The following is a 13,623-nucleotide window of genomic DNA, read 5'->3' on the forward strand; positions in this document are numbered from 1 at the left end:
TAGCTGCCCAAATAGCTCAATGGATCTGCAATCATTTAATGCAGAAAACAAATTTCAAGGTATCATGTTCAACCCGCAGGAACTCTGGGGTGCTTGACAAGGTATGTAAATTTACACTTTTAATTTAGTTCCAACACTGTTGGAAAATTAATACTAATTATTTGCCTTATTTGTACACAAGAAATTCAACATTTTTTAACTAATTCTAGGTTACAACTTAATAATCTATGTCATGAAATCAGAGAATATCCTGAGTTGGAAGAGACTCATGAAGGTCATCAAAACCAATTCCTGACTCCACACAGGGCAGCCTAGAAGTTAAACCACAGAGCCAAGAGAAGTGTTGTGAGAAGTGCTGTCCAAACACTTCATGCATGCTAGAAGACCTGGGATCATGACACCTCCCTAGGGAGCTTGTTCCAGGGCTTGGCCACCTTCTCATTCCTGCTCAGACTTCAGAAGAACTGTGTGAGAATCTAAACAGATGTTGTTTTAAGTAGTACATGGTGGTAAAAAGGTTTCATGGGTCTGGGTTGGGAGACAACACAGAAAGGAACAACACACCAGTAGGGATGCTCTATTTTTATTTACTCAGCAAACATTTTTCCATGTGATTTTTAAATGTCATCCAAGAACTAACTAGGATTATTAGATGCTGGCTGCTTTTTTGTGATAGAGCTTTTTGCTAACAGGATGTTTTTCCAGAAATGAAGACCTTTGGTTTGTTAAGGTATCCCAGTTCAGGTAAGTACAGTTACTAATTTCACCCACAATTAAAGTGTATTTACAACAGTGCACATTACAGTTATTCTACAAAGGATAAAACTCTCTATCTAAATTTCTCCTAGTGCCTCTCCCACACCAGGATTTCAATCTTTCAGTATTAGAGGGGCCTTCACCTGTTCAGCCACTTCCTTGCCCAGCAGAGTTTCCACGATGGCCAAGCCAAACTCAAAGCTGGTGCCAGGCCCACGGCTGGTGAGGATGTTCCCGTCCTTCTCCACGCGGCTCTCCGAGTACGAGTAGTGTGCTTGGGGACACAACAGCAACAGGGTCAGGGTCCAGTGTCCTCCACAGTGCCACAAGGACCTCAGCACTGCCTCCTCCACAGAGCCACAGAGGCCACAAGGACCCCAGCACTGCCTCTGAGCACCTCATCCCTGCCTGCTGTCCTCAGGGCCCCCAGGTTGTGGGAATGCCCCTCTGATTCTACAAGCTCCTCAAAAAGCTCTCACCGAGCCTGTCATGAGGTTACTTCTGGAAGTCTGCTTTTGTGGAGCTGTTCACAAATTTATTTTATTCCAGGTGCATGCAGAAGATATTGGGGGAACCCATCTGCTCCCCTCCAGCCTCATTAATGCTCACAGAATGACCCTCAGTGTTTCACCATCCCTTCTCTTAGGGTGAAGAAAGAAGTGTGGAGCCATCAGCTGCCACAGAACCAAAGCATCACTCACAGAAGAGCAGGAAAAATACTCCCAGAGTTTGCTGCTGGGACCACTGAGGCAAAGAACCAAAGGGGCAAGAGATAGCTCAGCCTCAAGAGGACAAGGCAATAAATGCTCCTAACATGACAGCAGCAGCAGGATGCCCCAAGGATCAGAGTGTTAATGCAGCCCTCTATTTTCTGGTGGTATAGACTCAATTCAGAGAGGAAAGCAAGAAAAAAAGGGCTCTTCTCCTTTTGTTAAATCATGGGTTCAGGTAAAGAAAAAAATATCTGAGAAGTGTTTGGACAGAAACATACCCCCATTCATCATTTTGTCTTTGGCCAGAGGATGTGTTGTGACTTTGCTTCCATACCCAATGCCATGGGCCAGAAGGGCAGTAGGACCTGTAAGAACACAGAGTTGCACCAGTGAGGAATTGCCTTCTGCTGCAGTGACAGAAGAGACATTTGGGCATTGGGACCCCCAGGGGGCAAAGCTCACTGGGCACAGACTACTTTTTATAAACACTGATGCCAGCCCAACCTCTGAAGCAAAAAGCTCTCATATTACAGTTCACACTGATGTCCCACCCATGACTGTGCTGCCTTTGAAGGAGTGAAGAACTTCCAGACGTTTTATTTAAAACTGCTTGATATTAAGAAACAAAAGGTCTGCATTTCAATCTGAACATTAATTACCTACAATTACTTTACAACCTTGTTAAACCTTGAATTAAGACTTAACAGATAGGATTTCATTTGAGCAAGTCTCTACATGCTGCAGTTGTGTGCCAAGCAGTATTTTGGACAGATCATGGACTAACTATTCCATTTTTGGTTCCAAGAGTTTCTCTTTTCTTTTCATACTTCCTCCTTACCCTGAACTGAGTGAAGAATTTGTGTCAAGAAGTGCTAAGTCATCAGTCAGGAAATCCTTATGGGAACTCCAAAAGAAACTGAAGGCAGGATTTGTATCACATGAGTTTCACTTCTGTTAATTTAATTCTGGATTTAGTACAGGAAATAACCTCTTTTGTGTTCAGTTGGAATGAGCTCTAAGAATCATCCTGCTTACAAGCAAAGGCCTCTACTGGGCAGCTGTGAATTTGGATTGTTCTGCAAGAGACACAGATAAAGCAGCACAAGAGCATCACTGCCAAGCTGAGGAATGTTCACAGCCCTGTGTGCCCAGCACCTAAATGAGGAAGAAAAGCAGAAAACCCCTCCAGCAATGTACCTAAATACAAAAGTGAAAATCCCCTCCTGGAACACATTTGGACTGCCTTTTATGCATTCATCATCTCTCCCCTCACTCTCAGCTTCAGCTCCCTAGACCAGCCTTCAGTTGCAGTATTGGCAATTTCAGTATTGGCTATTTTTCTTGCTCTTTAAAACACAAATCTTACAAAGTTCATGATCTGGATATCAATCTGTGCAGAATATCTAAGCAGACAACCCTCTCCTCAAAGCAAGTCCATTTTTTGCTGCAGCTCAGGAAGGGTGAGGCTGTAATTCTATATTTCTGGCCTTCTTTCTGAAGCTAAAGGGCAGGAGTGGTTATGTGAGATAAATTTACAGCAATGACATTCTGCCAGTGCTGTACACTTGCAGAAAGATCACCAGAATAAACACACACTTAAAAAAAATCCTAGCACACTACATTTCACTTTTTATTTTAAAGACAGTAACACAGCTGATTGCAAGGAACTAGGTAACAACCTGAACAGGGCAGGATAAATGTTCACAATTATTTTAGAGATTCCTCTGCTATTAAATTTACAAAAAAAAATCAGATGCTGAAAGATATCTATCTATCTATCTATCTATCTATCTATCTAGGCACAAATTTCTGGTACTAAATTACAGAAACACAGATTTCTAAGACAGGAAACTCTTCATGCTCCTTCAAAATATCCAAATGCTTTAGAAAGCAAGACACTTTGTTAACCCACCTGCACATATTGCAGCAATCAGGGCTTTTCTGCTTTCCTGGTCCTTCAAAATGTCTTTCACAGCAGCAGACTGTATGGAGAAACATCACAAGTCATTGTTTGGAGTTGTTATTTGAAACAGTTTTCACTGAAATTTCATGAACATGTTTTGTACAGAAAACCAACTGGAATTTTTCCTCCCTGTCCCAGGACAGAGGGCAATGAGAACATAAAAAGGAGAAAAACAGAAACCAAAACATGCTTGCCCCAGAACTAAAGAGGAAGGAAATCAGAAGGAACTGCAAGGAAGTACTTAACCCACATGAAAGCTGGTTAACCCCTGGCCATAAAAAGTTCTTTGAAAATAGAGGACCAACAGAAAATAGAATTTATAAGATACCTCCAGACAGTCTCTATCATTCTTAAGAAGATTTATATGGGATATTTGTCTCATGCTCCATGGCTTACAAACTCTGTGACACCACCTAAACCCTATTTGATAGATCAATTTGTCTGCCTGCCTCCCACAAGAAATTCATACTATCCCAGAGACAGAATTCTGCAAGGGAGCAGAATTTGGGTTTGGACAGTTTTGAGTCTCAGCAATAAATCTTCATTTGCAACTGTTTCATCTTCACATGAATATGAACAGAGATCTTCCCATAAAGCACAACATTTTTATTGATATATTCTCTCCATTTTTATTCTGTTTCACTAGGTACTCATGGCCAAGAATTTACCCAGCTGTCCCACCTAAATAATCACAAGAAGGCTTAAGACCATTAACAATTAGTTTACTGATTCATTCAGAAGAGGATTTCTAGATGCTGAACTGAATATGCAGGATCACCAAACAATGCTGACCACCCCACTACTCGTGAGAATGCCCATGAATTTATAAAATGCCAGAACTTTACCTCAGACAAGTTTTGAGCCCCAAGGTTCCCTCCAGGCAGGACCACAACATCATAAGGCCCCTAAACAAAGATAAAACTGTTCTGTTGAATAGACGCTGACACACACATTCCACTCTTTACATACATTACTCTGTTTGAAGACCACTGCAGCTGATTCAAGTGGAAATCAATCTTTTCTTCCACTGAACAACACTTTATGATCAGAAAACCAGTTCCAATTATGACAAAAATACTATTTCCTGTTCCAGGAAAAGCCTATTATCAATTAAGTCTCTCACAGAACTGACTTTTAAGTCTAGTGCACTTAAAAGCTTCAGCAAGTGACAGCTCTTGTGTTGTAAAGAAAAGTGGTTTTGCTCCAACCTTACTGTACAGGTCTAACTATAACATTATTTAGCTTCCCAACAGAACTTTGGAGTTGGCCCAAATCACAGTATTTTGTTGAGCCAACTAACAGGAAAAATGAAGCTCTGTGACTGGTCTTTGCAAAATCAAATACTTAGGCAGAATTAAGAAATCTGTCTGATTGTACAGCTCTGTAATTCACTGCTACACAGAGTTAACACAACATGCAACATATGCCCAAAGGTAATGCATAAGCTTTCCAAATTCACCTCAGACTTTTGGTGAATTTTGGGAAATTTGGTGAACTTCTCAGAAGTTACCTCAGAAACTGTGAGAGAGACTATGCTGGCCATTATTTATATCAGAGAAGGGTGCTGACCAACCTCTTTTCTGGCATCTTCAAGACTGGCATCAGGACAAATGAAGACATCTCGACTGCACTGCACTGGTTCTTTTCCTGTCAGGCCTGCAATAGTCACCTTGATCTAACAGGAGAACAAATATATTATTATAAAACAAAAATTCAGGGCATTTTTCTTATATGTTAGTTCTTAAGTAGTGCAAGCAAAGCTGTACTGAGAGCTTGTTCCTCTTCTGACAGCCAAAATGGGGAGTGCAGTGATGGAATGACAAAGTGGTGGGAGAAGGTAATTTTTATTTCAGTCATTTCTATATAAGTGAAGTTGTGTGTTTATTTTAAGTATTATTTTCATTCCTAATGAGATAACAGTGTGCTACTACAACTACAAGAGTAACAAACAACTTAAGGAATCCCAACAGCCAGAACTGTAGTAAATAGCTTTTCTTGAGCTACTTTTGAAATTAAGCAATGTCATGAGCTGTAATGTACTGAGGTTTTCAGACCCCTACAAAAGAGGCACTTCCAGTTACTACACATGGAGGTAGCTGTGTTTTCTGACAGAGTAGGATTTACTTGAAATATCTGCTCTAGTTCACATCAGATTTTGGTATTTTTAAAGGTTACCAACAAATGTCAGCATGACACAAGTATTTGCTAAGCAGTAAGATGATGAGGGTAAATTTTTACTTCACAGACCACACACTGAATTCCAGGAAATGAACCTCAGCTTGAAGCAATGATTTCCCCTTGACCAGATTATTCACTGCCTCATACTCACCCCAGCCCTTCTCATAACATCAGTGGGGATTACAGTTTCCATCTCCTCTGCCCCCTTAGCCAGGATCACCAATGCTCTCTTGGAGGCCATGTCTTGAGGGGCTGCTATGAGGGAGGTGGTTGTGAAGGAAGGGGCTGAGGGGGATAAAAAGATAATGTGGTTAGAAAGCAAATCCCCTTATGCTGAAACTGAACAGTAATTTGTACTTTTGCATCTTCTTTCATTTAAACCACCTCAAAATTCAATCAATACTCATCAAATTCATTTAAATCAATATTCACTTAAATCAATATTCATAATATTCATTTAAATCAATATTTATAACCATCCTGTTTAACTAAGGAGTTTTTCAGAAAGAATGCATTATGATATTAAAATATTAAGGCACTTGGGTAAGTGGGAGGCACAGCACATCAGCACCAGGAGAGGAAGCAGCTTGGCCTAATCAAAACCTTAATTATGACCTGTGTCTAACAGAGAGGGGTTCAGAGTGGGTGGCAGAGCTGTTTTCAATTTGCACACCCTCACTCTTTCCGAGATTATTGACTCCCACCCAGGCCAGCACTGACAAAAAGGGCTTGCACAGGCTTTGACCTCATGTCTGGTTTTTAGTTTCCACCCAGCATGCTGCATGAGGAGTTTCCTGTGACTTAACAGTGAGCCGAGCAGTGCCCCGGCAAAATCTCACCAACAGATTTTCTGGGTTATTTTGCAACTTTGTGGGGGATGAAACACATGTGCACACGTGTGATGGGGGAGCAGACCACAGGACCTAGCAAATGGAACAAACCAGGCTTAAGACTTTTTTTTTTTGACTTTTAAATTCACGTTGAGGTGAATGGCCAAGTTCCCATTTGAAGGTTAAGTTAAAATAACTTTACATCATATAAAATACCTACTAACTCATAGAGGTCTGAGAGAAGGCTGTGAAAGCCTCTGTGATGTGAGGAGGCATTTCATGGGTTACTACACTGTAAGACAGAGATTTCTGTCCTATGCAGGGACCTTCCACCTAGAACTGCACATAGTACCTGGGAGCTCTTCATAAAATGTGATGCACTTTTAGGTGCCTACATAAAATCATCCTCACACTGCTTCAACTTCATCTGTATTCATGTTTTCTCCCTACTGGTAGCCTCCTTTAGAATGTTATTTCTAGGATGCAGTAATATACAGCAAACCATCCCACAGCATGCTGAACCAGCCCAAACAGAATAGTTCACTGTGTCATATCCTTTTAGGGCAGCTTTATGTACTGTCACTGCAAAACCCACTGATCAAGTACACCCAAATCTGAGGTATTAGCAATAACTTCAGGACAACCTAGAGCTTCTTAATTGCTTGAAGGAACACGTTGATTCTGCAAAATTTTCATATGAATTAGACTAGCAAAAAACTACCTGAATAGCCACCATGCAGAAATGCTGCACTTCCGTTTTATTGAAGAAAAATAGTCTAGATCCCAGTTTGCATCCCGTTTGTCCGTTCATTAATTCTAATGAAACACCGTTTGTCTTTCATTAATTCTTTAGATAAAAACAGGCACCTGATCCTGCAACCTTTGCTATTTCTCCTCCTTTTGCAAAATGCAGTTTCTCCACAGTGCCTTTAGATATTTATTGTACAATTCTTGAGCATTAGTACTGTTCTTCACATGGGTGCATATGTAAATAGCTGTCCCACTACTACGGAAAGACAGTTTTTGAGAAGGTAGGACTAAGTTACACAGACCTAACAACTTCATTTAACAATCTACCTACACATAGTAAATGTCTCCCATTTGCTCCTCAGTGCAGCTGAGGCCGCCTCAAACCCCTCAACCAAACGCACAGCCCTGCGTGGGTACACGAGCCCTTCTGGAGATGGTGAATCACAAACTCCAAGCACGGTGGCTTTAAAAGCAATCACACCCTGCAGTGGCCCGAGCACAGCCCGCTATCCACAGGCAGGGCAGGGCAGGGCTGAAGGCGCAGCGGGGTGGAAAGGCCGCGCGTTCCCCTCAGTTCGTGTGGGACATGGCGCCATTCCCCGCGGCAGGGACGGCACGGGCCGGGCCCGGGCATGGACCGAGGCCTCCTCACGGGCACGGCGGGCTTTGGGCCCTGCAACGCGGCCGCCTGGGCACCGCAACCCCGCCCGGCCCGGCTACCGAACCCTCCACCCACACCGACACCGCCCACACCGACACCCCCGCCCGGCAGGGCTCTCCGGGCCGGGCCCGCGGCAGCCGCAGCGGCGGCGGCCACAACTCACCTCAGCGGGGCCGCGGGCGGCTCTGGGGCGCTCCGCCCCGGCCCCGGCACCGCCCGCGCTCCGCCCCGGCCTCGCCCCGCCGCTCCCCCGCGCTGCCGGCACGCTGCGCTTTTCTCACGGGCTCTCGGAACGCGGAGAGCGCTCTGGTGCCTGTACCGTGACAAGGGTCACCTCCTACGGCGGCGCGACCGCAAACCGAGCTGCTGTTGCCGCTACTGCTGCTGCTGCCGCTACTGCTGCTGCTGCCGCTACTGCTGCTGCTGCCGCTGCCGCCCCTCAGGCAGCCCCTCACGGACCGAGCCTTGCTCTTCTCCGCCCTCTGCCCGAAGCGTCTGCCCGACACTTGTTTCCCAGGGAATGCCTGTGGCTCAGGGATGATGCTGCCCCTGGTTTTAAGGAGTTTCGGTGTTTTGAAGGACAGACAGAGCTGTTAGCGAGCATCTTTAGGACTGCAAAGCCCTGCTGTGTAAAAGCCTGCTTGCAGGTGCTGGCAGGCCCGGTCTGGCTCCGGGCTCACGAGAGCTGCTCGGCAGAGCAGCTCAAGTCCAGGGGAGGAGAGCCGGTGATAGGGAAGGACCGCTGAGGGCTCTGCCGGGATCGGTGCGGGGTTCAGCTCCCGCTACGGGGCGCTTTGTGTGCTTCCCACAGCAGACTCCGCTCAGAACCTGGACAGGCTGATCCTTGCTCTTTCTGCCTGTGTGCCGCGCACACACACACACACGGACCATACGTTCGCTTCTCAGTTATAACTCAGCACTCAGCGTTCACCATGTCTGCTCCTGCTCGAGCTCCGGGCCCGGCTGTGGGACAGAACCGCGCTCAGGGATTGGCTGCGGGGAGGTGCAGGGGGCGTGGCCAGGCCCGGGGATTGGCTATGAGCGGCCGCAGGGGGCGGGGCCGCGCCGTTCCCGTACCGCCCGGCGGGCGCTCCGCACGCTCCCGGCCGGGGCGCGGCGCTCCCCGCGTGTCCCCGCGGTGCCCGTGTGCGCTCTCAGCATCCCCGGCACGGCTGCGGCCTGCCGGCCCCGCCTCTCGCCTCTCACCTCCCGGGGATTCCACGCCGCACTCACCGGGAAGCCCCGGTGCTGAAAAGGGCGAGCGCTGACCGGCATCGCTGAGAGAGCTTTGAGGGCGCTGCCTGGCAGAACTGAGGGGTCGCGCCTCCGGGAGGGTCCGGAAAGTCCCGCCGGGCCGGGGATTCCCCGCCGCCCCCGAGATGACGCAGCGAGGCCCCCCGGGGGCGGTGGCTAAGGGCCGGTGCCGAGTGTCCCGCGCGCAGTCCCCGCTGCGACCCGCTCCGACCCATGGCTCCGGGCCGGGCGCTGCTGCCCGCGGCGCTGCTGGCGCTGGCGCTGAGCCCGGGAGCCGCGGCCGCGCTGCCGTGCGGCGCTCACTGCCCGGCGGGTAAGGACCGTGCCGGGGTGCGGTGACAGCCGTGTCCCGGCCCGTGTGACCGCCGTGTCTCGCCCCGCAGGTACCTTCGTAAAGAGCGCCGACTGCGCACGGGGAGCGAGCGCGCCGTGCCAGCCCTGCCCGGCCGGCACCTTCTCCAGCGCGGCGGGAAGCGGCGGCTGCAGGATGTGTCGGCGGTGCGAAGGTACCGGCGGCGATGCCACCAGCCCTGCTGTGACCTCCCGTGACAACGGCGTGACCGGGTGGCACCTGCCCGACGGGGGATGCGCCTCTGGCCAAATAACGCTGGAGCTGCTAGCCTGGTTCTTGTGAGAGCAAAGGTCCATGCTGTAAGCTAACGCTGTTTTTACCCTTGCAGCACCGTTTCGGTATTTGAAAAATTGCTCCTCAACAAGTGATGCTGAATGCACGTGCAAGGAGGGTTATCGCTGCGGCAATGATCGCTGCACCTTCTGCACCCGAAGCTGCGGCGTGGGTCAGGAGAGCACCAGCAAAGGTAGGATCACCTTTCCCCAGCAGCTGCAAGCCCCTCTGCTTCCTGCACCAGGCAGAAGCAGATTGAGGAAGGACCTCGAGAGATAAAAGCTGCCACCAGTGCTAAGCACGCTGCATGGTGTGAGCTCAGAGCAGCCAAACCCACCACACTGAGCCCTAGCACAGCTCAAATCCTGCACCAGCTGGTTCCCTTTGCATGGCTGCTCTTTGGCTGCCAGCATGAGGGAAACACAACTCTGTTTTGTGGCATCTTGTGCCAAATCAGCCGGGGTTTTAGCCAAATACTGTACTGGTCTGTGGCTGACAGGGAAAGACTTGCCTTGCATACTCAGAGCAGCTTATGAAGTAGTAATTCTGACATTGTACAAGCAGGCAAAAATAATGTTTCATATGTTGCATTTTAAATGTTATCTTGTACAATTTTACCTGTCCTTGTCTGTTGAAGGTTGCCAGCCTTGCCGCTATGGAACCTTTAATGATCAGCCCAATGGCTCCTGTAAAAACTGGACAATGTAAGTAAAGTAAAAAAAAAAAAGTTAAAATGCTACAGCTAGTACACTTGACTGGAATTTAAGATTTTTTTTTTCTTTTCCCCATTTTGCTGTAAATGTCCTTCAGGTGCGCTGGAAACCAAATCCTGGTGCCCGGAACTCCAGCAAAAGATGTCATTTGCAAACATGCTTCAGTTAATTCCACTTTAGTCACTACTCTACCTACAACATCTCTTGACATTCCATTTTATATCACTGTGCCAGGTGAGTCATTGTGTAATATTCCTTATGGAGGTAAAGAATTATGACCTACTTAAACATACTGTAGCACACTCACCTTCCATTTAAAGCAAAAATCGTTTCTTCTGTGCATTTCCAGTGTTGCAGACTGATCCAGAAGCAGAATGGGAGACACAGTTTTCAGCTAATTGAAGGGCAGTAGAATTTTGTTCTGCTAAGACTCTTAGAGAATGTTATTTGTTTCCTAGGGAAGGATGTTCAGGCAGACACAATCAGGATTTCTCTCGCTGTGGCTGGGCTGTCGTGCTTGATGTTCCTGCTGCCTTTGTGCATCTGCTTCAGTGTCTGGCAGAAAAAGAAACTACATGCTGTCTTCAAGAAAAGTAAGATAAATATCAAGAAAAGTAAGATAAATATGCTCTTCAGCTTTTCTTTTTGAAACTAGACAGAAGTCAGGAATCCAGGTTAAGTGCCTTACATAGGTAGTTGCAACAGCTTTGGGTTTTTTGGTGCTTTGTAAGTCAGAAGCAACTGAAAGGGAAACAGCTTTGGAATTTTTATTGCAGAAAGCAATGAAAATTTGCTGTGGGTGTTAGGTCAAGTGCATGCTTATCCTTATAAGTGGACTATTTGTGATAGATGAAAAATCTCAGCTGCTCCAGTTAAAGGCCAGTTCAGTTCATGACTTCCAAGCATCATTCCTGGCCTGTGTGGCTGTAACCCCTTGGAGTTCTCTCTGCTCCAGACAGGACACAGGGGCTGCAGTGGAGCTCTGGCTGCAGAAGGAGAGGGGACATCAGCCAGGGTGTGCTGCTACACAGGAGCAGGGTCAGCCTGAATCCAGCACTGCCCTCTGAGAGCTCATAACTCCTGGGCAAGTGTCACAATAGGATGTGAAACAACACAAGCTCACATTGCTGCTCTCAAGGTGAAAAAAAGGGAAGTTTATTTTCTGACTTCAACATTTATAGTTTTCCAAAAGTGACAGTGGATTGGAGGGTGACAGTGCCACCTCTCCAATGACACTGGACAAACCAACAGTCCATCAAATTTCTCCTCCTCCACAAAAGAATGCAAAACAATAAGTTATTTATAGAAAGTGTGTGAGAAAGTTTGTTACAAGAATGTAAACATCAGAAGGCTTAGAAAATCTTAAAAAATCAGGGTGACAGGCAAGCACAAGAGTTCAGCACAAAGATGAAGCGGATTCCATTTAATGTCATTTATAGTTGGTTTGTTCAGTTTTTTGAAGGGTTCTCTCTCTCTTTCTCTTCTTTTCCCCTGTTCTAAGGATAAGGTCTGAATCTTCTAGTGTAACTCTAAATACATTAGACCACAGCAGTCCAAAAATCTATTTCCCTCATGCTGCTTTTCCTTTCATTGCCATGACAAACAAGACCTGCTGAATTTGGGAAAACAAAGTGTGGTAAATTAGTTTTATCAGATATATATGCTGTAGAGGAATAATTTCAGATTATAGAATAACTTGGAAGACTTTTTTTCTTCCTGACATCCTGCATTTGTGACTGGGGGATGGTGAAATAAGATGGCTGAATAAATGAACAGAAAGGGGACATTTGTCCAGTTCTGGGCCCCTCACTTCAAGAAACATTGAGGTGCTGGAGTGAGTCCAGAGAAGGGTAACAAAGCTGGGGAATAATATAGAAGGTCTTTGAGGAGTGGCTGAGGGAACTGGGGTTGTTTAGTCAAAAGAAGGATCAGGGGAGACCCTGTCCTCTCCACCTCCCTGAAATGTGGCTGTAGCCAGGTGGGGATCAGCCTTTCCTCCCAGTGACAGGACAAGAGGACACAGCCTTAAGCTACACCAGGGAAGGTTCAGGCTGGAGATGAGGGGGAATTTCTTCCCAAAAAAATGTTAAAGATTGGAATGGGCTGCCCAGGAGCTGGTGGAGTCACTGTCCCTGGAGGTGTTCAAGAAACAGCTAGAAATGGTCTGGTTTACAGCATGGATGGTCAAAGGTTGCACTACATGGTCTCAGAGGTCTTTTCCAATCCAATTGATTGTGTGAATCTGTTCTTTTTCTCCAGTGCACACACCTGAACAGTCAGTTCAGGAAGATGATGCCTGCAGCTGCCACTTCCCTGAGGAAGAACAAGGTGAATATCAGAATCCTGGCAAATCCACAGAATTGAGAGATCTCCTGGTGAACTAGAAATTGAATTGTTCGAGTCAGCCACATTTGAATTTTCTTTTGGAGCACAGAACAAGAATCTGTTTATGTAAATAGAGTAAGTGTCAGCACCTGAGTGTTAGGGTAGTAAATAGCCTAGCCACTGGGGAAAAGGTACTTTTTTAATATTTCTTAAAAAAAGTAATAAAAAACCCTCAAAACAGTTTGGTGATTTTCTTCCTCTATGAGTAAGGACATTTCTGAGAAGTGGTTCTTGATTTACATGTAGAAAGAAATACTGCATTTAAAAGCTCTAACAGAAGTGCAGAATAGTTTTCTGGTCCATCATCAATGTTATCTGAGCCGTAATTTACATGCATTCCAAAAGGATCTGAAGCTAAAAAGGAGATCACATTGTGGAGTCACTGGTGACACTCATGATCTCTTAACATCAGCCATCCTCTTGAGTCTGGAGTCAAAGATCCTCCCAAAGTCTGGCTCAAACCCAGCAGTCTTGAGGTTTATTTGCAAATACAGATGGAGCTCTTTTGATCCTATCAGCCCTGGAAACAGATCCCTCACCCCTGCCATGTCCTTACATGCAGGGAAAAGAAGCCATGAAAATGTTGAGCTGCAAAGGCTCCACAGCAGCATCTGCTGTTGTGTTGGCTGGAGGGAGGCAGTGGAAACACTGAGAGAAGCTGTGGTTGACTTGAACTTAGAAAGAGCTGTAACTTTGCAGCTGGACTGCACCACCCTCAGCCCTACATCATTCAGCTTTGATCTTCTGGGTGACGTAAACTTGATGTACATTGCAGCTGTAAGTGTGATATCTTTG

General features: G+C 46.4%; 2 protein-coding genes across 2 annotated transcripts; one reads left to right on the forward strand and one right to left on the reverse strand.

Moving 5' to 3' along the window:
- Positions 1–539: 539 nt before the first annotated feature.
- Positions 540–8,064, reverse strand: PARK7 (Parkinsonism associated deglycase). The gene is made up of 7 exons (XM_058818720.1): positions 8,015–8,064; positions 5,762–5,895; positions 5,006–5,107; positions 4,278–4,337; positions 3,382–3,451; positions 1,748–1,834; positions 540–1,030 (listed from the first exon to the last, which is right to left on the reverse strand). The coding sequence occupies exons 2-7, from the start codon at positions 5,849–5,851 to the stop codon at positions 870–872; spliced, it is 570 nt and encodes a 189-aa protein (XP_058674703.1). The 5' UTR covers positions 5,852–5,895; positions 8,015–8,064; the 3' UTR covers positions 540–869.
- A 1,123-nt stretch (positions 8,065–9,187) lies between these two features.
- Positions 9,188–12,918, forward strand: TNFRSF9 (TNF receptor superfamily member 9). Its single transcript, XM_058818719.1, has 7 exons — positions 9,188–9,418; positions 9,489–9,611; positions 9,786–9,923; positions 10,368–10,434; positions 10,541–10,677; positions 10,902–11,036; positions 12,703–12,918. Exons 1-7 carry the CDS (start codon positions 9,319–9,321, stop codon positions 12,825–12,827), a joined length of 825 nt encoding a protein of 274 aa, XP_058674702.1. The 5' UTR covers positions 9,188–9,318; the 3' UTR covers positions 12,828–12,918.
- Positions 12,919–13,623: the final 705 nt, after the last annotated feature.

The sequence above is a fragment of the Ammospiza caudacuta genome, chromosome 22, assembly GCF_027887145.1.
Source record: "Ammospiza caudacuta isolate bAmmCau1 chromosome 22, bAmmCau1.pri, whole genome shotgun sequence".
Taxonomy (NCBI): domain Eukaryota; kingdom Metazoa; phylum Chordata; class Aves; order Passeriformes; family Passerellidae; genus Ammospiza; species Ammospiza caudacuta.